Raw genomic sequence first — 25,842 nt, 5'->3', positions numbered from 1 at the left:
AAAGTTTTTCTGTGGCAGCAATCGGAGAAATGCAATCACTCCTGAAGCAAGATGTGGCATCCAGCATGAATTCAATACACATCAAAGCCAAAATGAGGGCGAGCCCAGTGGCTCAGGCCGTTAGAGCTCCGTGCTCCTAACTCTGAAGTCTGCTGGTTCGATTCCCACATGGGCCAGTGGGCTCTCAACCACAAGGTGGTTGCCAGTTCAATTCCTCAAGTCCCTCAAGGGATGGTGGGCAGCGCCCCCTGCAACTAAGATTGAACACAGCACCTTCAGCTGAGCTGCCGCTGAGCTGCCGCTGAGCTCATGGATGGCTCAGTTGGTTGGAGTGCATCCTCTCAACCACAAGGTTGCCGGTTCGACTCCCACAAGGGATGGTGGGCTGTGCCCCCTGCAACTAGAAAACGGCAACTGAACCTGGAGCTGAGCTGCGCCCTCCACAACTAAGATTGAAAGGACAACTTGACTTGGAAAAAAGGCCTGGAAGTACACACTGTTCCCCAATAAAGTCCTATTCCCCTTCCCCCCCCAAAAAAAGAAAAAAAGCCAAACTGAAGTGGGTTTTGGATTATTTGCTACTTCAAATGTTCCATGCGTCTGCTATAGTAATTAAACATATTATTATTAGGCAACTGCTGTTACGAACTAGTCACTTCAGAACACCCTGTTGTTGCTGCAAATTATATTTCATTTAGTTGAAATAATCAAGGTATTTGGCAAATGTGAATTTTCCTAATCTACTAAAACTCACTGTTTACGAATGTTTTCTATTGTTGTTAGTGTAAATACCTCTAAAATGATATAGAAATTTGTAAAGATTTCTAAAATGATATAATTTCTTATGTAGAATAAAGTAAAGGTGCCCAGTCATTGCCTGACAGCTCAAGGTCATTGGTATAAACAACTACTATTGCTGATATAAGGAAATTCCCTCAGTAGCTAAGGTGTAAGGCCTTGTGTGACTATGAAACTTTTCCCACACTGTCAGGTATTCTCTTCTTGGTCATCATTGTGTTGGCATCTAGTAGTCCCTCCTACCAACCTTGACCCGATTTTGTGGCAGCTATTATGCTTCGGTCCTCTTTTCATTGTATTTCCTGGTTCTTGGCTATCTAGAATATTCTAGATATCCACAAGACAAGTATCAGAGATGGCAAGGCATTAAAGTATGCTGAATTAACAAACGAGATCCCACTGATTTATTCATATTTTTGGAATATCTTGTTTCAAGGAGATTAAAGTTCACTCTCTGAATCAGAATGACGGAAGAGTAGGTGTGCCATATTACCGTCACCACCACTATGCAACAACTACCCCAAAGTAACAGTCATTAGAAAAATTAACCAGATGGGTTAAGAAAGCCCTCTGCTCAAATGCTGGTTACCAGCTTCATGGCCTCGGGCAAGGAACTAACCGTTTTTATGCTTCCATTTTCTATCTATAAAAGTGAAAATAATAGTATCTCCCTACATAGAATTATTATGAGGATCTAAACTAAATGAAATGATGCAAACAAAACATCATAGTACCTGTCTTGGAGTAAACAATGTTTCAAATTTTAACTTTTTTTATTTTTAATCCAAACTTGTGTCTGGATTAAAATAGACTTTCTTAACTATCTTCTCCATAGCATCCTTATGAAAATATTATTTAAAATATCAACAGTAGCTAGTATTTAATGAGCACTTGCTACATGTTAAAATTGTGCTGAAGACTTTAGAGAGGCTATCTGAATCCTTAGCAAAGCCCTGAGAGGCAGACACCATTCCCCCTGTTATAAACAAGTACACTGAGGTTCAAATTACTTAAGTAGTTTGTCCAAGTTCACAGAAGGATGTGGTGAAAATAAAACTCATATAGATCTGACTCCAGAAGCTACGATTACAAGCACTCCCCTATCCTGAGAAGAGAGGCAACTTCTCCAGCTAAAATCTGCTTATAAGCAAGTTGAGAACAAGCTACTTCTCCTTTAATCTTAGCCTCTACCTGACTCGTCAAGGTCCCTAGCTGGAAAAGCAGAAAATATTTGTTTTATGTTTGCTTGTTAACTTACCCACTCACAGTCAATTCCCAGTACTGGAAAATCTTCTAACTGACTCCTAAGTAAGGGCTCGATTTGATCCCACTCTGCCTCCTGAGACACAGTCACCACCTTTGCTTCACGGATCCTCTCCTGCCACGAGGCTCTGGAAACACTGGAGTGTAGCTGGTCTTCTTCTGGAAGGGGCAGCTCCCTCCTGCCTGGAGCTTGCTGCTGCTGCTGCCACTGCTGGGTCCCTTGGCTCGTTTTTCTCCTCCGGCGCTGGATGCCTTTCCATAGGACAAACCCTCCCACAGCCACACCAAGAAGGGTGGTCACTGTCAAAGCCACTAAGTGTCTGGACATCTTCAACTCTGCTGCTGTTTAGGAACGCATATCACTAATCCCACAATCTGCAAAACAAATGGCAACAACATATTTACATACAAAATTTAAACCTATATGGAAACAAATTTTGCCCTAGAAAGTGTTCCATTTACATCCATGTTCCTACAAACTAAAAAATAATGGCTATAAAATGCCACATGAAACAGTGACGTTTTAATTTTTTCACTTTTGTACATTCCATACTCCATCTCTACTTGCATTCAGGGCTCTCTTAATCATATAAAATTGTATCAAGGATAACAGAATAAACTAGACTCTCACTTCCATTTACTGCTATATTAGTGAGTAAATTTTAGTTAATGGATCTTCTTCAAGGTGTTTGCACTTTAAACCTTCAATCTCTAACAGGTGAATGGAAACTTCTGCTTTTCAATAAAAATCTAATCATCAGCAAATTGGTGATGACATTTTTTTTTTAACTTTTCTGGAAGGTGTGGGCTGTGGGAGACAAAGCAAACAGGCTTGCGTAAACATGGATTGTCTTGCTCCAGAAGTCTCAGTAGTTCTCCATAAAAACAGACCCAGATATTTAGGGTAAACTAGGGCCGTACAAAAGGGAAGCTAGGACTGGAAAAGAAAAATGAAAGAACAGAACCTAAACGGAGATCCAAGATGCTCAGGAGGAAGTTGAAAACTGAAATGTCTACAAGGTCAAGACAGGATAACATAAAAAAGTGAAGCAAGCCAAGCAAAAGAAAAGGGACACAGACGCCCTATTAAATACAGACGTGTTACATAATGATGTTTCAGTCAATGACAAACTGCATCTACAACAGTGGTCCCATACACAGTCCATTACAATGGAACTGAAAAATCCCTATCACTTAGTGACGTTGTAGCTGTCGTAATGTCATTACTCACGTTATTTGTGGTGATGCTGGTGTAAACAAACCTACTGCAACACCAGTCAAATAAAAGTATAGCACATACAGCCATGTACAGGATATAATACTTGATAATGATAATAAACAACTAAGTTACTGGTTTATGTATTTACTATATTGTGGTTTTTATTGTTATTTTAGAGCGTACAATTCAAGGGCCCTTTCTATGGTAATCCTGACAGACCTCTCTATCTGGTTTCTGACCTGGTTGGTCCCTACCTGAATACATCTAGGGACAGAGTTCATTACCTTAAGAGATAGCTTTTGCTGAAAAGTTCTTGCATTCTGTAAAAGTTCGCTACATAGAAATCGCTCTCTTTGATGTTCAGTCTGGTCTCTGAAATAACAAAAGTGTTTACTCCTTCCTGAGAGCTTGTGAAATATGTGAAAATAGCTCTTAGTACATTCTACTTAACCCAACCGGTCTTCCTGTGACCTAGTTTATAGACCACTCACCATTGCCTACATCTTTCTGAACAGCCCCAAGTTTGTTAATGCATCTCTTAAACTGTGACACTCAGGTCTGTATTCAGTACTTGAGACATGGTCTAATGGGTGTGGGTTACATGACACTATTACTTATTTTACCTATACTTTATGAATGCCTTATGAAAGAAGTTTTTGAGTAGTAGAATCACACTGATGGGTCATAGAAAACGTGTGGTAAATTAAAGTTCACTGATACCAAATCAAGTTCCCCGTTTTACAGATTTGAAATTTATATTTTGCACTTAAATCTAAAACTTTACTTTTCTTTCTTCTAAGTTTCATCTAATTTATTTCAGACAAATGTTGCATTCTTTGAGACCAATTTGCACCTTGACTGTGTCTCCCTTCTCAATTTAAACATGATGTTGTATAGAAAAGTGAAATTTTGTTTTCAAAGAAAATAACGTATTCTAACGTGTTTTTATTAAATCATTTTAAAATTTCTTTTTGCATATCATACTATCTCCACATTTAATAATATTAAAATAAGGTTAAATCAAATAACTTTAAAAAGCCCCAAAGTATTGATTTGCTTCCATTGAGAGGGGTTCCTTCAGACACGAAGTTTCCAGGCACACAGTCAGGTCCCTGATTTATTCTTTATTGTGTGCGGCCTGTGTAAAAGAAAGGCTTCAGAAAAATTGCAGGAGCAATCGGCGTACCTCCATATGAAGGAATTATTGGCAGTATTTAAAACATGTAATTCATTTTTTATTTGGAGAGGTTTTGTGTGGGTTTTTTCCCAGCCAAAGGATTGATTCAGCAAACAGGTAAGTAGCACTTTCAATAAGCCAGACATTATACTAGATTCTGGCTAAAAAGAGTTAAAAGGCACAATCTACTTTAAAAAATTTAGAATTTAGAACAGGAGGAATACGTGTAACGAACAAGTTACAATAGAAGGAGATAAAACCAACACAGAAGCACACACAAGTACAGGGATGGCAAAGAGGAAAGAGTGGGGGTATTATTAAAAGCAACACTTGCTGAGAGAAATGATACCTGAGATTGATACTGGTAGTGAAAACTCAGCAAAAGTTCTCCAGGTACACAGGGCGGATAGGAGAAGGGCATCCCAGGCAGAGAAATGTATGTGCAAGGATACAAAAAGCATGAAGCATCACGGTATAGGTGACAAAGCTCAAGCAAATTGAACATGTACACGTACTGTAAGAGTAAAATACTTACCGAATTTTGAAGACTTATTAAGAAAAAATGTAAAGATGTCTCATTAATAATTTCCATATTGATTTTTTTAAGGTGACCTTTTCTTATTGTACTAAAACATATAGAACACAAAATCTACTATTTTAACCATTTTTAAGTATAAATTCAGTGGCATTAACTATATTCATAATGTTGTGTAACTATCACCATTATCCATTTCCAGAACTTCTTTACCATTCCAAACAGAAACTCTGTACCCATTAAACAACAATCTCCCACTGTCCCCCCCTCCAAACCCCTGGTAACCTGCATTATACTTTCTATCTCTATGAATTCCATATTCGTTTTTTATATCTATGTTGAAATGATATTTTGGATATAAGGGTTAAATAAAACATGTTATTAAAATTAAGTTCACCTTGTTTCTTTTTATATTTTTAATGTGGCTACTAGAAGACTCTAAGTTATTTATGGGGCTCCCATATTTCTATTGGACAGTGCTATGCTAGAGCATAGTGTGCAAGTAAGATGACGCCAGAATGAGGAGACACAGGTCAAGTCATAAGGGGCCCTCCATCACCCTTAAGGTAAAACGCTCTAGGTAATAGAGCTATTAGCAGACTGATAGAGGGAGTAACAGGATCAGACTCATATTTCAAAGAGCACCATGATGGCAGTGTGGGTGCTACACTGGAGGAGGGCAAGGCTAGAGGCAGGAGACCTGTGAGAAGACTCAGAATAGTAGAGCCAAGATGGGAAAAAGATCCAAATCAGGGCAAAAGAAGGCAGAAATGGAAAAGAACCACAGATCCTAACAGAATGGCTATTTTTTATTTCAAAACTACACAAAACCACAACCACATATACACCTATGTATAATCTCAACAAGAAATGTGCAAAATCAATATGAAGAAAAATAGAAAACTTTACTGAAGATATAGAAGACTGGAAGAGCAGCAATATATTATAGCAGCTATCACTTACAGGGCACGCATCGTGTGCCAGGCACTTTACATGTATATATACTCATGTATACATTATTTATTTAATTCTTTAAACAACCCTTTGCAGAAGGTACTATAATTACCCTATTTTTTAATAAAGAGAAGGTTGTTTTACAGAATTACTCAAAATAATATATAAATTCAATGCGAACTTAATTTTTAAAAACTGAATTGACCATAAAGAAAGTGAAAAGACAACCCACAGGACGGGAAAAAATATGTGCAAATCATATATCTGGTAAGGACATGTATCTAGCATATATAAATAACTATTACAACTCAATAATAAAAAGGTAAATAAACCAATTAAAAATGGGCAAGGATCTGAACAGGTATTTCTTCAAAGAAGACATACAAATGGCCAATAAGCACATGAAAAGATGCTCAACATCATTAGCTATTAGGGAAATGAAATCAAAACCACAATGAGATATCACTTCACACCCTCTAGGATGGCTCTAATCAAAAAGGCAGATAATAAGTTCTGGCAATAATATAGAGAAATTAGAACTCTCATACATTGCTGGTGGAAATGTATAATAATGCAACTGCATTGGAAAACACTCTGGCAATTCCCCAGATGACTAAACATAGAGTTGCCATATGACCCAGCAATTATACTCTTAGGTATATACCCAAGAGGAATGAAAACATATGTCCACACAAAAGTTCACAGCAGCATTATTCATAATAGCCAAAAAGTAGAAACAACCCAAATGTCTATCAGCTGAGTAGTGGATAACATAATAGCATAGCCATAATGTCATGGGTTGTAATGTGTCCCCCAAAAAGATATGTTGAAATCCTAGCCCCTATTACCTATGAATGTGATATCATTTGGAAATAAGGTCTTTGCACAAGTAATCAAGTTAAAATGAGGTCATCCTGGAGTAGCACGGGCCTTTACTCCAATATAACTGGTACCCTACATGAAGGAGAGAGGAGACTCAGAGACAGACTCCCACAGAGAGAATTACAATATGAAGATAGACACTCAGGGAAGATGGCCATGTGGAGACAGAGGCAGAGATTGGAGTGAAGCAGCTGCAAGCCAAAAAAGGCCAAGGATTACCGGCAACCACCAGTCTCAGGAAGAGGCAAAAAGGATTCTCCTCTAATTCCTTCAGAGAGACCACTGTCCTGCTGACACCTTGCTTTTGGACTTTAAGCCTCCAGAACCGTGAGAGAATACAATTCTGTTATTTTAAGCTACCCAGATTGCATTACTGTAGCCCTAGGAAACAAATACACCATAGGATGGAATTTTATTCAGGAATAAAAAGGAATGCGTACTCATACATGCTACACAACATGGATAAACCTTGAAAACATGCTAGGTGAAAGAAGCTAGTCACAAAATATCACAAATTGTATGATTCCATTTATATGAAATATTCAGATCTAAAAAGGCAGAGAGATTATGGCCAGGTAATGGGGAGTGACTAACCGCCAATAGGTACGGGTTTCCTTTGGGGCTGAGAAAAATGTTCCAAAATTAGATTGTGGTGATGGCTGCACAACTGTGAATATACCAACAATCACTGAACTGTACACTGTAAACACTGAATTGAGAGAATTACATCCCAATAAAGCCACTTAGAAAAACTATTTGACAAGCTGATTCTAAAATTAATCTGGAAAAGAAATTGTAAGTCTAGCACCAAAATACTGTTTTTTAAATAATGAGTACATGAGCTGTTAAGTATATGATTTCCAATGAAATAATTTCCAATGATAATAATAATCATAAGGGAGCATTTCCCCTACTAGATATCAAAGTATAATATATATTTAGTACAGAATGCTGTGGTATTGGTCTTGCAAAATAGAAAATTAGACCATAAAGTTTTTTTTTTTAATTCAACTTTATTGGGGTGACAATGGTTACATAGATTTCAGGTGTACGATTCTGTAATACATCATCTATATATCACATTGTGTGTTCACCACCCAGAGTCAGTTCTCTTTCCATCATCTTATATTGGATAGGCCGTAAAAACTTACTAAAAGTCAACCTAAAAATCTTATGTCCTAAGAATGCAGCTTGGTAACTGTCAGGTTGGAAGGTCCAAAATACGGTCAGATAGGAGTGTGGGCCAAATTCCATTTACAGCTAGGGTCCTACCAAACTGCTCCCAGCCCCCAAGGAAATTATACTCTAAAATTAAAATGGCTATTATGAGGAATGTTCCAACATAGAAAATAAAAATCACTTTAAAAGTTCACTTGAAAGTATGAGTTCCCAAATTGAGCAAACAGAATGAGATACCTATTTTAATTGGCATGTAGAAGATCACAAAGGTTTTAAAATTTCTAAGTAGCTTCACTGAAAGATTTATTTGAAAGGACTAATGATTAATTAAAAAGATAAAAGGTACCTAAGACAAAAGACCATAATACAGACTTGACTACGACTGTTCCACCCTATCATTTATAAAAAAGGAGTTCTATTAAATTGGCTTAAACACACAAGTGCTTGCATGAGAATTATCAAAAATATAACAGAAACTAACCCAAAAGCTTTTTCAGAATCACATGATCTGGGAAAATATTTCATATTAAAGCTGGTTTGAGTTTGGTTTGGATAAATTGGCATATCTTTAGAATCATCAGCATTAAATACTTTTACTCTACTTGGGATTATTAGTCAAATAAATTCATGTTATCTCTGTTGTGTGGACAAAGAAAGGGGTTCTATGGAAAGTAACGTCACAGTAATCTGATCACAAATCCCTAACTTGGAATTTGTGATCAGATTACTGTGTAAAGTCATGGTGGGTAGTCACACCCCCAGCTTTACTAAAAGGATTATCTTTGCCTTAAGTAAACCCAATCCATTGTTTCTGTGCATGTAGGTTAACTAACTCACCTTTGATGCCCCCTTTCAGACCCCTCCTAAAGCCTGCAAGAGGTAACCCACCTTTCTTTCTCACACCTTCATGTAATCTTCCTTACTTCCCTCCTTAATCTCAAATGCATAAAAGAAACTGCAAAACTGTTATCCTGCGGAGCATTTGAGATCTTGCTCCCAAGCATATGTCATCAGTTTGTCTCAAATAAGCTCTTATAAAAAGTCTCTAAAAGAAAAACAGAGCGGGGCCAGCCTGGTGGCTCAGGCAGTTGGAGCTCCTAACTCCGAAGGCTGCTGGCTGGATTCCCACATGGGCCCAGTGGACTCTCGACCACAAGGTTGCCGGTTCGACTCCCACAAAGGATGGCGGGCTGCGCCCCCTGCAACTAGCAATGGCAACTGGACCTGGAGCTGAGCTGTGCCCTCCACAACTAAGACTGAAAGGACAACTTGAAGCTGAACAACACCCTCCACAACTAAGATCGAAAGGACAACTTGACTTGAAAAAAAAAAAGAAAAAGTCCTGGAAGTACACACTGTACCCCAATGAAGTCCTGTTCCCTTTCCCCAATAAAAAAAAACCTTAAAAAACAAAAAAAAGAAAGAGCAAAAGAACAAAGGGAGGAAGGAAAGGAGGACGGGAGAGGGAGGCAAGGAAGGAAAGCTTTGAAAGGAAGGGGGAAAACAAGGGAAGAAAGAAAGAAGGAGGGAGAGAGGGAGGGAGGGAGGGAGGGAGAAAATAAATTAGGCCATAGGACAGAAGAGTCCAGAAACAGACTTTTTGTGTGCGAGAAATCGGTACATGATAAATGTGGCATTTGAGACACATGGGTCAAGAATTGACTGAAAATTATTCAGAGTGACACTGTTTGGAAAATAATTACGCACATACCACACACACACAGGAACTGAAGAAAAACTCAAACATGTAAGAATTTAAAGGAGAAAATACAGTTATAAGAGAAAACCCTGCCCTGTCTCAGGGGAGAAGAGGGTTTTTCAACCTCAGCACTACTCACATTTTAGTCCAGAAAAATTCCTTGTTGTGGAGAGCTCTCCTGTACCTTGTAGGACGCACACCACCACCCCAATGGACAACCAAACAATGTCTCCTGACGTTGCCAAATGGCCCCTAGGTGGCAAACTACCACCCATTTGAGAACCACTGGGGGAGGAAATGACAGCCAGAAGACAACAAAATGCATACGTAAAAGATTGATACATTTAAATATCAAATTTAACACTTTGGTCCAACAAAGTTGCCATATGGCTAAAAGACAAGCAACAACTTGAAAAAGCACTAAGTTGGGAATAAATATTTAAAACTTATATAAATGACAAAAGGTTAATGTCCAGAATATATAAAACACTACTATATGTACAAAGACAACCCAATAGAAATGAGACATTTCTCAAAAGAGGAAATACAAATAGCCAACAATCAAGAAAAGATACTCAGTCTCACTAGTAACTAGTTTCATATTAAAATGTCCACAACCTCCTCCCACCCAGCAATTCCACCTGCAAGTTTCTATTCTTGAGACATGCGCACAGGGACTGTCGCATGTGGAAGGATTTTTCTATGCCACATTGTGTCTAACAGTGAAAAACTGTAAGCAATCTATGGGATCTCAGGTACTACGGAATCTTAGCATACTATGGATCTACACGTAGATCTCTATATATTGACAAAGAAAAAGTTCCAAGACCCATTTTTAAATACAAAAAAGTCGAGTAACTGAATAGGTACAATTTGCCGTATTTGAAAAATATGCATTTGTAAAAGTTTAACACGAATGTATCTTATACGTATAAACACATGTCAATAAGTGTAAAGAAAAAGAAATAGAAAAACACATCCCAAAAAGGTAACAGTTCTTTGCGGCAAGAAATAAAAGCAGGAAAAAATGGAGAGGTAAAGAGATAGGTCAAAGATGATCTATTTTGTTTAAATTTTTTACATGAATGTTTTACAAGATTTTATGCATGGACTACATCTGAAATTAATATAGAAGAATAAATGCATTTTTAAAACAAGCTCAAACTGACGAAAATTAATCATTCCTTCCCCGTTAAACCTCTTTTCTCCCGCACTTCGCAATTCTGATAATTAACAAAACCTTTCAGTGCAGTTCCTTCTATCCTTGAAATACAACAACAAAAAAATACGGTATAATTTGGTATTTCAAAGGAGTGGACATCTAAGCGAAATCGTTTGCGTCCATTCATCAAAAGCTTATAAAGGTTTATTTTAATGAGCAGGTATCAATTTTGCAATAAATAATCATTAACGTTCTGGTTTTGATCTAGCTCAATGATGCGAAAAATAGAGGTGGCTCCCAGCAAGGCCCGAAACAGCGGGTGTGGCTGGGAGGAAAGGGGTGGTAACGGTGGGAGGCGGGGGCAGGTCCATACGAATCGAGGGGAGGGAACTGTAACTGGACGCGTGGGACACGCAGCGCTAAAGAGGCTGCTAGGTGCTGCGGCCGGCGCTTCTTTTTACTGGGTCAAGAAGCCATGAGGTCGGTAGATGCTCCTTAAGAGAGGAGAACGGGATTCAAGGGGGTTACCTGGGGGGCGGCGTGCGGGGTCGCGCACCTGGATGCTGAACCGCCCCCGCCGTGGGCGAGGGGTGAGAGGAGGCCCCGCCGAGGGGCGGGGAGAGGGGCAGGGCCAAGTCGGTCTGGGACTGCGGGGTTCTCGCAGTCGCCCCCGCACACAGTGACATCACCAGCTACACTACCCCTCTCGTCAGTCTGCACTGGAAACCCCCTCTGCCCATTGCACAAGCCAGGCGAAAGGCTCAGCAGCTCCTGATCCTTACTTACCTGCGGCCCCGTTCCCACCCGAACACCTGCAGCACCTCACACAGAAGAACTGGAACCTCTGCGGCCACCTGCTCGCATCCACCCGGATCCACTAGGGCCGATACAACTTCCGGTCCTGCGACGGGCTAAGAGGACGTAATCCTAGCTGGGGTGTACAAATGGGTGGCGCCATCTTGTACGGAAGATGTTGCCTCCCCAGTTTCTCCACTGCTGAACAAAGGGTCTCTTAAAATTTGAAAGGCTTAACGCCTCTTCAGAAAAGTGACGTTTTTGTTTTTATATTTGTTTCTGGGGTGGTGTTTTTGTTTGTTTTGGTTTTGGATTTAAAGGGAGAAACCTCTGGAACCCTCACAAATGCAATATGGGACATCTAATTGTCATTACTAATTAGCTTCAGTAGTGTTTTAATATTGCATTAATTTTTTTAACTGCTAAATGATGAAGGTAAATAGGAGAGAGACTTGTTGAAATAATGTATTACTCATTAGCAGTGCATTTTATACTATAGCCGTTATAATAATTTGCCATCTTTTATAACAATAACCACAGTACCTTCCGTTTATATTTAAAATTATTCTTTCAACCAGTCTTTATCAACAATTCTTATATATGAGGCAGCAAATGTATGCTATGTGCTATTATTTGTCATAGAATGTGTAAATCAGGGGGGGAATGAGATGTGCATAAACAATATGAGGTATAATAATAGCTGCCATTTGTTGACTGTGTGATCACAGTGTACTGGGAACTTTGCAAAGCATTTTACATATTTTATCTGATTTCATCTTCATAATAATCGAGACAATACTGTCATTAGTGCCATTTTACATGAAATTGAGAAAAGTTAAATTTATCAAGGTAGCAAAGCAAGTAAGCACTGGAGCTGGGAATCAAACCGCAGTATGTCAGATTGCAAAGCTTGTTACCCTCATCCTCTATATTGCCTCCATTACAGGAAAAAGGTTCCACTAGACAAGTACCCATAAGGGAAATTTCTGCCAGATGTAGGGGATTAACCCCTGCATTTTAATCTGTTCCATTCTGAAAGACATAAATAAAAAAGTAAAGAGTAAATGCAAATTAAAATCACTACGAGATACTATTACATACTCATCAAAAAGGCTGAAATGAAAAAGACAGACAATACCAAGTATTGGCAAGATTGTGGAGCAACCAGAACTCTAATATGTTACTGAAAGGAATACTTTGTTAAACCTTTTGGCAATATCAGCTAAAGCTGAATATATGCATAGCCTTTGTCCTAACAATTTCACTTCTAGTTGTATACCCAACAGAAATATGCATATATGTTCACTCAAAGGACACGTATAAAAACATGCATACCCGTACTTTGTCCTAGCCCTAAACTGGAAACTACCCCAATATTCATGCTGTAAGAAGTCAATGTAATCATTACTCTTTGTGGAGTAATGACTCTGGAAGAGAACATGGAAGGCTCACGAAGAGCTGATAATGGTCTATTTTTTAACCTGGTTTACATGTGTGTTCAGGTTGCATATCTGTGGGCATATATACTTCAATAAAAAAAAAAATTTATGAAAGTAAAGGAGTGAAAAGTTTAGAAACCCAAAGAAGAAAAAGAACAGGAGAGAAGATAATAGCAGACAAACAAATGTCAATATAATTTTAGAAGACAAACTAGCTTAAAATGGCAGAATTTTGACAATTGAGGGATCCAATCAATAATGAACTACCTGGGTCCATAAGCAGTCACCCTACACTGAAGCCCAGTCAACAAGCCCCATCTGTGCATGAAGATTTTCCTGTCAGCTTGTTAGCACCTCACTCTTTGTCTTAGTCCATTCTGGCTGTTTATAACAAAATACCATTGACTTGGTGGCTTATAAACAACAGAAGTTTATTTCTTGTAGTTCTGGAGGCTGGGAAGTCCATGATCAAGGTGCTGACAGATTTATTGTCTGGTAAGTGGCTGCCTCCTGGTTTATAGACAGCTGTCTTTTCACTGTCCTCACTTGGCCAAATGGATAAAGAGCTCTCTTGGGCCTCTTTTATAAAGCACTAATCCCATTCATGATGGCTCCACTCTCATAACCTAATCACCCACCAAAGCCCCCACATCCTGATAACATTACATTGGGAGTTAGTTTTCAACATACGAATTTTGAGAGGACACAAAACCTTCAGTCTATAGCACTTAAATATGAAAAGATATCCAAGAATCACCAGTCATTGCAGGAACGTCTTCAACACCATTAATATTCCCTAAGGAACGTGTATAGAACTTTGCACCCAGCATTTTGAGAACACATACTTTTCAAACATACAAGGAAAACTTAAGAAAATTAATTTTGATTTAGGCCGTTGAGCAACTTTCTACAAGTTGCATAAAATTGCTCTCATACATGTCTCATTCTCTGACCATATTACAATTAAGTTAGAAACCAATAATAAAATGATTCTTTAAAAAACTCCATATATTTGGAGATTTAGAAAACATCTTAATGGGGGTGTCCAGTTAGCTCAGTTGGTTAGAGCGTGGTGCTAGTAACACCAAGGTCGCTGGTTTGATCCCCGCATGGGCCACTGTGAGCTGCGCCCTCCTTAAAAAAAATTATAAATAAACAAATAACATCTTAATAACAAAGATCAAAGAAAAATCCCAATGGAAATTTATAATATTAGATTTGAGAGGCAATAAAAATACTGTATATGAAAATTTATGACATAAAGGTAAATTAATAACCTCATATTCTCTTACACTAATAAATAAGAAAGACTAAAAGTTAATTATATAAGTGATCAGCTTAATATATTAGAAAAAAAGAATAAATCCAAAATAGTAGAAGATAAAGATCACAGAATAAATTTAAATAGAAAAAGATGCAATATAGATGGACAACAAAACTAAGATTAGATCTTTGAAAAGAGTAATAAAGAAACAAAGTCCTGTGAGATTGATTGAGATAAAAGAGAAATAGCAACAAATAAATATTAGGGCTAAAAAGGGGAACATCACAAAATAGAGCAGAGATTTAAGAAACAAGAAAATAATGATGAACAGCGTTATGCCAAAAAATTTGATGAGACAAGAGAATGAAAAGATAAGCCACAGACTGGGAGGAAATATCTGTAAAACACATATTTAATAAAGATTTGTTATCTAGACTATACAAAGAACTTTTGAAATTCAACAACCCAATTAAAGAGTGATCAAAAGATCTGAATAGACACTTCACCAAAAAAGATATATGATATCCAAATAAGCATATGAAAAGATGTTCAACATTACATATTATTAGGGAATTGCAAATTAAAACAAGATACCAGTATCTCATTCAATGGCTAAATCCTATTAGAACGGCTAAAATCCAAATACTGACAACACCAAATGCTGATGAGGATGTGGGGCAACAGGAACTTTCATTCATTGCTGGTGGGAATGCAAAATAGTCAGTTGTGAAAACATTTTGTCACTTTCTTACAAAGCTAAACATAGTTTTACTATATAATCCAGCAATCATATTCCTAGGTATTTATCCAAATGAGTTGAAAACTTAAGTCCACACAAAAACCTGTACACAAATGTTTATAGCAGCTTTAGTCATACATTGAAAGCAACCAAGATGTCCTTCAATAGGTGAAGGGATAACCAAATGCTCGTACATTCATATAATGGACTATTACTCAGCGATAAAAGGAAATGAGCTATCAAGCCACAAAAAGACATGGAGGGACCGACCTTAAATGTGTATTCCTAAGTGAAAGAAACCAGTCTGAGAAGGATACATATTGTATGATTCCAACTATATGACATTCTGGAAACGGAAAAACTATGGTGACAATGAAAAGATCAGTAGTTGCCAGGCGTTCCTAGAGAGGAAAAGAGGGATGCATAGGTGGGGCACAGGAGATTTTTAGGGCAGTAAAACTATTCTGTATGATATTGTAGTGGTGGACACATGACATTATGCATGTGTCAAAACCCACAGCACTGTGCAACACAGAGAAAACCCTAAAATAAACTATGGACTTTAGTTAGTAACAATGTATCGATATTGGTTCATCACTTGTAACAAAGGTACCACACCAGTGCAAGATGTTAATAAAAAGGGAAACTGCAGTGTTTTACCAAAAATAAGACCTAGCCGGACAATCAGCTCTAATGCATCTTTTGGAGCAAAAATTAATATAAGACCCAGTATTAATATTATATTTATATTATATTATTATTATATACCTGGTCTTACAGTAAACTAAGACAACTTAATGCCAAGCACTAGGACATCATGTACAGAAAATTCAAGAGGTGGCAGGAAATGCTAGTCGCCATTCTCTCCTTCTGCTCAGGGGGCATTTAAAAATTGCACTTAAAAATACATTTTTTTTTCTCCATTGGAAATAGTGATGACTATGCGACTGGCCAATGAGGTGTAAACAAAACTTGTATAAACAAAGTTTTTTGCAATAGACTTTTGGTAAAGTTCCAAAAAAGGGTGCAGACAACTGCCACAGGCCTTTTTTTGCCTTTCTGTCATTGCCCTTCCACTTATTTCTAAGACTAGGGCTTGATGGCTGGAGCTCAAACAGCTCTCTGGCACTGCAGTGGCACCCTGAAGATGGAAGCCAGGTGCTTAGGAAGGTGGAGTGGAGAGGTAAAGCAGCCTGCACCCTCTATGCCTTCTGTAGTTTCCATGCTAACCCTGAACTGCCTATCTCTGGACTTCTTTTACATAAAAACATAAACTAACTTTTTAGGCCACTTCAGGGAAGTCTGTTACTAGCAGTGGAACCCAGTCCCTAACTGATACAGGAAATGAAAGATATTACTAATAAATGCATGCCACATAGGTCAACTAAGACCTGTTGAGCAGAGTGCCCAACATTGAAGATAGACAATAAAGATTTTTAATATGGCACCCCTTATTGGATTTGTTTAATGTGTGGAAGATAAAGGTTAAAACTTAGAGGAACCACTAAATAGGCTCTTTCTGAAAAACCTGTTTCCTTCCATTGAAATGCTATCCATCTTTTCTGCCCACTGATCTCTTCTATAAACTTTCTAATATTAGGTACTCTACAGATTATAAAAATACGTAGCTATGCACTCAAGAAGCTTGCAAGCTAGTTGGAAACACAAAAAAGACTGTTAACAAGTGAGAAAAGGTGTTTTTTTTTGGTGGTTTAGAGATATAGGGAACTTTTTTTTTTTTCTCTTCAGGAGCTGGAATGAGACTACATCTTAGCAACAGAGTCTGTATTCATTTAGAAGAAATTCATTTAGGCTCCTTAGAATGAGCGTGAAACTCACACATCCCCAACGGGACAAGTTTACCTAACAATAGGGGTTGGAAGGCTGGTGAATCAGCATTCCTTTTGTTCTGCAGTGAGTGGTGTGATTTGGGGCTCAGCTGAATTGCTTTGTAGGGTAAAGGGGTGAGGATTTAAAAGATTTAGGGGAATCAATCAGAGGTAGAGGAGTCAGCAAAGCTCCAAACTTCCTGGGAGAAAGAGAAAGTCATCTCAGAGGAGACACTCTGGCGGAGAAAGACATGTTTAAAGTGTTTGGGGAGTTGAGCTGAAGTTCTTTGCTGTGGGTTATGTGTGTTATGTAATCTCATCTATTAGGTAAAGTTCAGCAAATTCTATATCATTCTCTAATACTTTTGTTCTAATAGATTCTTTGGAAGAATATGAATAGGTGTTACATTTTGCATCCAGGTTTGCTAGAGGAAAAGACAAAAGGTTATTTCTAGGCTTCCGAGAGCTGAGGGGAAAGGGTGGACTGTTGATGTGTAAGTCACAGAGAAAAGAGCACAGGAAGAGACTACCAGTTAAAGATGACGAACTGAACCACATGTAACTCCACTTCCTCCTGAAATTCCTCTAAAAAAATGGGAAAAACACAAAAGTTCAATGTAGAAAAGATACAGAAAAAAGACCACCCAAATGAGAAGAAACAAGCTATTTATTCAGAGCTTGCTACAGTAGGGAGTCACCCACCATCACTTGTGTTTGGCAAAGATTCAAAGGACTCAGAACAGTGGAAAAGCTTTATGGGGGGGCGGGGAGGGGGGTGGGGTGCAGGTCTTAGATATGCTGTGATTGGAGGTCATTGCAGTGGGGAAACCAGAGATGGGCTAACTAGAAGCCAGGCTTCTTATGTGATTTGATTGGCTTTCTCTGGTTGGTCAGGTGTTAAAAGTGGGAGCAAAATGTAAGGAAACTGATTTATTGACAAGGTCAGACTGTTCTGAGCTGATTGTCTTAGAGGTTGTGGTTTGGCTTCCCAAGCTGGTTGCTGCAGAGGTCATGAGTCAGAGTTCTACTGTCACATATGGTCTGGCCATTTTCTGTCTCTCAGAAAACAGAAGAGGAGATAAAAATCACACTTTGGAAGCTGCAAAGCAAGACAGTGGGAACTGACTTTGCAGACTCATCATCTATCAAAGGACAGTCCTCTCAAGCCTGAAAGGTCCCAGAACACCACCAAAAGGCTCAAGAATGGGCAGAACCAGGTACTTCAAGAAGCAGAAGTAAATTTGGGACTAAACGCAGAGTAATTGATTAAAAGTCTATTTCAGAAGCAGTTAGACCACCAGATTTCCTCCCCAGTTCCTCCTGGCCCTTGCAGATGGCTTAAGATTGATTCCCTGGAAAGGGTAGAGGGTCCTTTGTCAGTTAAGGGTAGGGATACCAGACTGAAAACATGAGGATTCCGTGAAAATTGTTTACATTTGAGACTCCTGCCTTACTCTCTCACATCAGCAACCAATGTTAGAAGCTAAATGTTAAAGAAAAATTTTCAGATAATTCTGTTATGAGCATATATCAACATTTTGTTACTATCTTGCAACAAGGAAGAAGGCCTATTGTAGAATATAGGAGAAAGTGTGATCAGGAAATGGAAAGCGATGCATTGTTTTAAACATACCCTTCCCTCTTTTCAGAGTCTATGGGGTTTATGCCTTTTATTGTCTTTGAACTGTTTTATAATGCTGAAGAAATATAAGCTAGTTTGTAGAAAAATGATACTAATGCAAATGTTTTAATTATTGTCTTTCAACATGCAAATAAATTGTATCAGGTAAAGTTTCTATTGGCATCCCTCCCCACTCCTTCCCCATAAGCCAGCTTTGCATCTGTTAAGAATATTGATTTTAACATTTCTGATAGACTTAGATATTTATCTAGTGTTTGGATTTTCCTTTGAACTGATTGGAATGTCTTTCCCACTTCCCTCATTAATTAATGAGTTGAATTAAATCTTTGACATGTATTAATTTCATATCTGCATCTGAGTCATGATTTTCCTTGTTTTTAAGACTATCAGTCTTTAAGAAATCCAGTTCAAAAATTACTTTTGGTGCGGAGACTTGGGAGGAAAAGAGATTGGTTAGACAATCATTTTAGATACAAAGAAGGAAAGAATATTTAGTAAAAGTCACTACACTCTTAACTAAAAGGGGAGTGGGTGAGTAACTGGTTTCTCAGAAGTTTTAACCCCATTAGTTTTTTAGAATTTTGTGTAGGCTTTTATCAGAAATTCTAATTTCTTCAGAACTGTAAATTACATCATGCAGAAAGATTGCATCCCATTCCTAGTTTGGATTTTTTTCTTTTACAGGATTTTGATTCCCAAATATCTAGTCCAAAGCAGTGTCTCTAAATACCAACTATACCAATGCTACTCGAAGTTCTGGGTTGAGAGGAGAAAAGGATCTTGCTCTAGAATGTAAATCCGCATTCTGCTTCCTTCATTGAAAAAAATCTTCCTATAAAAATGTCAAAGGAACCAAAACTTGGTGCTTGCTGACACAGATTCTTTATGTTCTGGCACAAGCTTTTATTTTGTTGCGGGCTGACAAAAACAGTTTGCACAAAATGTGGCCTGTACCTAAAATGGAATATTATTCATCCTTAAAAAGGAATGAAATGATAATACATGCACAACATGGATGGACCTTGAAGATTTATACTAAGTGAAATAAGCCAGACACAAAAGGACAAATAATGTATGATTCCATTTATATGAGTTAGCTAGAGAAGTCCAATTCATAAAGACTGTACTAGAATCATGGGGCCAGGGCTGGTGGAAGGCAGGGATGGGGAACTATTGTTCAATGGTGCAGTTTCAGTTTGCAGGGATAGAAAAGTTCTAGAGATAGACAGTGATGATAGTTGCAAAACAATCTGAATGTACTTAATGCTACAGACTGTACACTTAAAAATGGTTAAAATGGTACATTTTAAGTTATACATATCTATTTTACCACAATTGAGAAAATGATTAAAATAAATTTTATGTTACGTATATTTGCCACAATTTTTTAAAATTGCAGACTGGCTAGTCCAGAGACTGAGCTTTGAATTGCAGTATATTAGACTCCAGGTTTCTAAAATTAAATGTATCAACCCCAACAGATCTTTTCACATGCTACAAACTCGTTCCTCTCTACACCCCATCCCATATATATTCTACTTCTTTCTCCACTATTAATTTAGTTACCAATTCTAGAAACCTTTGAAATGCCCTAGACTCCTGCCTCTCCCTCATCCTTTTGGATGTACTCTGAACAATGACTAACTCAGCGGATTATAAAGACATTGTTCCTCCGTTTCAAACCCACCCATCTATATACACTGTTTTGTAGTGCTGAGGCTGGGTTTCTGCAATTCCCAGGTTTCCTTTACAAGGCTGGTTCTTTGTTAGGATCTGCAAATAGTGAGAGATCAGAGGCAGAAAGGAGGGAGAGGGACTTGCTCTTTCCTGTTTGCTTCCTGTTTCTGTCAGTGTCACCCAGGCAACAGTTCTTCATGCCAGCAGCAGCAGTTGGTTCCAGCTTTGGCCTTCTTTACATATTCCCAGAATGAGCCTCATCACATTCCTCAGAGATACCAGTCCCAGCCAGCCAGCAACCCTCCTGACAGGTCTGAGTCCTAACACTGCAGGGCCCCCTCTGAGCTGCTGAGGTGCCTGAGTAAGTCAGCAGCATTCCTCCCGTAGGTCAGGGTTCCAGCTCTCTAGGACCCCTCCAAGGTTTGGTCCCAATAATCCCAACCTTGACCCTTCACTTCCCCATCCACTTTCAGTTTCTACTTCTTTGTTCCACTTTCCCTTTTCAATTCTCCAGTACCTGTCATAGGTCCACTAACTCTTTATATTAATTTTCTCAGTTAAGACACTGCTATCCTTTCTGTTTCTTTATTGAATCCTGATTAATATAGAAATGGTCCTAAGAGTGTTTCTAGGAAACAGAATCTCAGATTTAGGGTTTTAGGTTGATTTGGTCATATCCTTAAACTCAAATTCAATGTTGAGCAACTTGTCAATAGGAAACGGGAGGTAGTGGCATCATAAATTGTCAGCTTATCACCTTTCGTCATTTGTGTTGAAGTGCTCACTAAAGCGAGTGCTTTGGAGCCATATTTGACAGTAATGGTGACTATCATAATTGTAGGTTGGGAAGGGCTGTATTTGAATTCACTGAAAAACTTACATAGAGAAATGGAAAGTTTCAGTCATTAAACATTCAGTTCAAGTCACAGAGAACAAAAGCTTCTATGAGAATCCCTTCTTTTTTGTATCTGCAGACTAATCTTGCTGAAAATCAAACATAAAATTTAATAGTGCATGTTTCAGAATTACAATATAAGTTGATTTCATCACCTTGCCAAACTCTTCAGTGAAATATAGGGCATTGATTGGGAAGGGTGTGACACTGAAACTTGGAATGGGGACATGTGGGTTCACTGAAACAAAGTTAAGATTCTAGAATGCCCAGATCTCTCGAAATCTTCAATATCAGTGGAAACAGCCCGCTATCCCTTGCTTAAGAGCCCTGTAAAAATAAAATGACCTGAAGGATGTCTATTTTCCTTAAGTTTCATTCCAACCACTCATTTTAACCTGTAGATCAGGGTTTCTCACCATATTGGGCAGTGGGTAATTCTTTGTTGTGAGATGTCCTGTGCATTGTAAGATATTTAGCAGCACTTACTACCTAGCAAATACACACTTTAAATAAATAAAATATAAAGACATAGTTTGAAAGTAAATAGAGAAAGATATGCAAACAGTAAGCCTAAGAAAGTAGAGTGCCTGTATTAATATCAGATAAAGCAGATTTCAAGATAAAATGTACTACAGGAGATAAAAAGGGGCATTTTATAATAATAAAAGGGTAAATATAAATATATCAGAAGACATAACAATCATAAATGTGCATATACCTAATAATAAAGCTTCCCAATAAATATATAAGGCAAAAATTACAGAACTGAAAGGGAAATGGACAATTACACTATCATAATTGGAGATTTTAACATCCTTCTCTAGGCAATCAATAGTCCAATCAGGTAGGAAATCATCAAAGACACATAAGAACTGAACAATAATATACTAACTCCTTTGTCCTAGTTGATATTTATAAAACTCTCTGCCCAACAACTGCATGCTTTTCAAGTGCAAATGGTATGAACACCAGGAAAGACCATACATGTTAAGCCATAAAACAAATATTGACAAATATTTAAACATTCCTGACAATGGAATTAAATTATAAATAACAATAAGATTCTAAGAAAACTCAAAATATCTGGAAATCAACCTACACACTTTTAAATAATCCACAAGTCAAAAAGTCACGACAAAATTTTTTTAATGAATCATAATGAAAACAAAGCATTTTGATATTTGTGGGATACACATAGAGCAATGCTTAGAGGAAAATTTATAGCTTTAAAAACATTTATAATAGGAAAGAAAGACCTAAAATTAGAAAAACAAGCACAAATAAGCCTAAGGAAAATAAAAGGAAATAATCAAGATAGGAGCAGAAATCAACAAAATAGGAAATGGGCAAAAATAGCTATAATCAATGAAAAATAAGAGCTATTTCTTTGAATTGATCAATAAAATCCACAAGCCTCTAGCCAGATTGATCAAGAAAAAAAGAGAAGACAAAAATTATCTCAGGAATTGAAAGTTGGCTTAACATTTGAAAATGAACCAGTGTAATTTACCTATATCATGCCTGCTTTACAGATGATTCTGCACCAAACAGAAAACATTGCTGAAGCATCATAGCCTCCAACAGGAGTGTCCTTCAAAGACAGTGGTGAAGCAAAATCCTCTCAGTGGGTAGATCTTCAAGAAATACATTTGGTTGTCCACTTTATTCTGAGAAATAGCCAGAAACATAGAGCAACGCTGATTAATGGGCAGTTGCTAACAGTTTCATTGTATGGTTAGGACTTGGAAAGAATAGTGGCATTGGAAGATAAAAAGAAAGAAGGTATGGGGAAGAGACATGTGGATGGACCTCTCAAGTGGGCAGAATATCATATGTGACATTCCAATAAAAATGCTCACAAAAGGGCATCCACAGCAGAGGAGGTTCTCAGTTAGGCTCACAAGATGACATGTAGTATGAATATCACCTTCACCTCTTGAATCCAGACACAACACTGTTTGCTCAATGAGCTCAAGTACAATGTGGCCATCTTGCAGGGATGAAAACTATGCACAGACTCAATATTAATGTCCCTTTAATAAGTCTGACCTGGGTAAGTAAGTCCCTCAGTGAACCTAACATACCTATAATAAAGACTTACACTAGACCCTCAAAATGACATTCCCTGGGGGAAGCAGTCAGCCAATTGGTAGCAAGTTGCTTACACTGGACCCCTTACATCACAGAGGTAATAGCCATTTGTCCTTACTGGAATAGACATGTATTACGGGTATGGATTTCTCTTCCCTGCTCATATGGTGCTTCTGCCAGCACCACCATCCATGGACTTATCTACTGTAATGTTGTTCCATACAGTATTGCTTGTAATCGAGAAACGTGTTTCACTGTAAAAGAAGTGTGGCAATGGGCTCATGTCTGTGGGATTCATTGATGTTTCCGTGTAACATTATTCAGAAGCAGCTGGCCTGATGCAATGCTGGACTAGCCTACTGATGGCTTGGTTCCAATGCCATCGTCAGTGAGGAGATAGCATCTTGAAAGATTGCGATTGTCTTACAAATTTCAATACATTCTTCAATATATAGTGCTGTTTCTTCTAGAGCCAGAATAAATCGATCCATGAATCAGGGGTTGGAAATGGAACTGGCTTTTCTCTTTCTTACACCTAATAATCCACTTCAAGAATTTTTACTTCCCATCCCTGCAACTTTGAGTTATGATGGTTTGGAGGTCTTAGTTCTCTACAGAAAAATGTTTCATAACATTTTTGTAATGAAACATAACAGTATTTCTATTGCATGGGAAGTTGAGATGCCACTTAGTCATTTTGGGCTGTTTATGCCACAGAAAGGAATATTCAACTGGGTGAGGTGATTGACCCTAATTACCAAGGGAGAATTGAGTCTCTTACACAACAGGGACAGGTACCCAAGATTTTCTCTGGAAGCCAAGAGATTCTCTGGAAAGCCTCTGAGCACTTCTATATCGAATAGAAAAATTAATGGAAAATTAAAGCAACCAGAAAAAAGCAGGACCCTGAAGAGGATTTAGATCCTACAGGAATGAAAATTTGGTTCACCCCACCCAGCAAAGTACCCAGACCAGAAAAAGAGATTCTAGCAGAGGTCAAAGAAAATAATGAGTGGGTAGCGGAAGACAAGTTATAAATGTCAACTATGATCTGGTGACCACTTACAGAAATGAGCACAGTAACAGCTATGCATATTTTCTTCTAGCTTTTATGTGTGTACATCAAAAGAATCTCTCTCCTGACTCCCCTTGTTATTTCATGTAAGGATTGCTGGTGTTGGTTAATTTTATGATTTAGTCGTTTGGTTTCAACATATTCACAAAGATCTTGACTGCATATGAAAAGTAACTAACATGGCCCACATATGGATACTGTACCTATAACTCAGTGGCAAGCATTCTCCTGACTCAGGGCATTTGCACTTGCTATTTCCTGCTTGGAATGCCCTTCCCCAAGCTATCCATGAAGGCTTCTCCTTCTCCTCCTTTTAATCTTTATTCAAATGTCACTGTTTTTGGTGATGCTTTCTCTGACCACCCTATTTAAACCTCAATACACTTATCACCATCTAATTTATTGTATATTTCACTTGTTTACCTTACTGACTTTCTGTGCCCCCCTCCCTTTGGAAGGTAAGCTCCTTAAGGGCATGGGATATTATCCAGCTTGTTCACTGCTACGTCCCCAGTGCATAGAGAAATGTAGACACTCAAAAAATATTTCTCGACTATGGAACAATATGTTATGCAGGAGTTTAAGATAATGAGGTAGATCTATAAATACTAAACAAATTGTTATTCATGTTTTCCTCTCAGAAATTGGGGGAGAGTGTAAATATGGATTTTAACTTACTACCTAAGTTAAAAAAAATATTTTTTCAATGTTGGGAGACACTTGAACATGCTTGCCAACGTAGGAGAAAAGGCCAGTAGCATTGGAGTGGATTAATATATAGGAGGAAGAGGGGGTAATTGGTGGAACAACGTCCATGAGGAGATAGCATGAGCTGGTTCCAGAGCACAGTGAAAGCACTGTCCTTGGACAAGAGTTTTGCATGGGGAGACGTGAAATTGAGGGAGTTCTCAACTGCTGGACTTCATGAGCTTAGTGAAGCAGATGGGGAAGCTAGAGGCAAGGGTTTGCGGACTGTGCTCAATGTGTGAGGGTTTAGGAATGGTATCACGGTTATGTCAACAAAACTATTTTATTTAATCCTCACATCAGTCCTAAAGGTATTATTATCTCCACTTTAATATATTATTCCATTTTACAAACGTAGAAACAGAAGCACAGAGATTATATAATTTGCACAAGACTACACAGGCTGATGAATGATGGAGCCATTCTGGGAAGTGCTATCTAACCCAAGTTACTGCACCTGTCAAGGCCTCACGTTCCTCAGCAATGAAGTGGAAATGGCCCAAGCTAACGCCTCCTCTAACGTAACAGTCCCCACAGTGGAGTAGGATGGGCACATCCAGGGTGTGCATGATGGTCCATTGGGATGTTAAAAGAAAATGTCAGATTTCTATTTTTTAAATCTAAACAAATTAAACAATGGACACCGGAGTCCTTATTTGGTCTGGACACCAGCTGGTTAAGGAGTCATTTTGGTATCTTGAGGGAGACATAGGAATTCCGCGTGTGGATTGTAATGGTGCTTGCTCATATTACATTTTTTGTGCTTAAGGGATGACGTCAA

The 25,842-nt window shown here is 38.2% G+C and overlaps 1 protein-coding gene across 5 annotated transcripts in view; it reads right to left on the bottom strand.

The window, feature by feature from the left end:
- Positions 1 to 25,842, bottom strand: part of EXD2 (exonuclease 3'-5' domain containing 2) — a 56,199-nt gene that overhangs the window by 24,498 nt on the left and 5,859 nt on the right. The window contains exons 1-2 of one of the 5 annotated variants that reach the window (XM_088797381.1): positions 22,659 to 22,680; positions 2,057 to 2,436 (exon numbers count right to left, since the gene is read on the bottom strand). In XM_088797381.1, the coding sequence (XP_088653507.1) occupies positions 2,057 to 2,389 (333 nt within the window). In that variant the 5' untranslated portion in view covers positions 2,390 to 2,436; positions 22,659 to 22,680. Of the gene's footprint in view, positions 1 to 2,056; positions 2,437 to 3,564; positions 3,653 to 9,845; positions 10,093 to 11,654; positions 11,755 to 22,658; positions 22,681 to 25,842 lie in introns of those variants that run through there. The other 4 variants (XM_019733488.3, XM_088797382.1, XM_019733489.3 and 1 more) reach the window with 4 other exon arrangements.

The sequence above is a fragment of the Rhinolophus sinicus genome, chromosome 3 (assembly GCF_057876585.1).
Source record: "Rhinolophus sinicus isolate RSI-liver-muscle chromosome 3, RSI-T2T, whole genome shotgun sequence".
NCBI classification, from domain to species: domain Eukaryota; kingdom Metazoa; phylum Chordata; class Mammalia; order Chiroptera; family Rhinolophidae; genus Rhinolophus; species Rhinolophus sinicus.
Note: the sequence above shows the minus strand (reverse complement) of the source record. Positions and strands in the feature narration are given on the sequence as shown.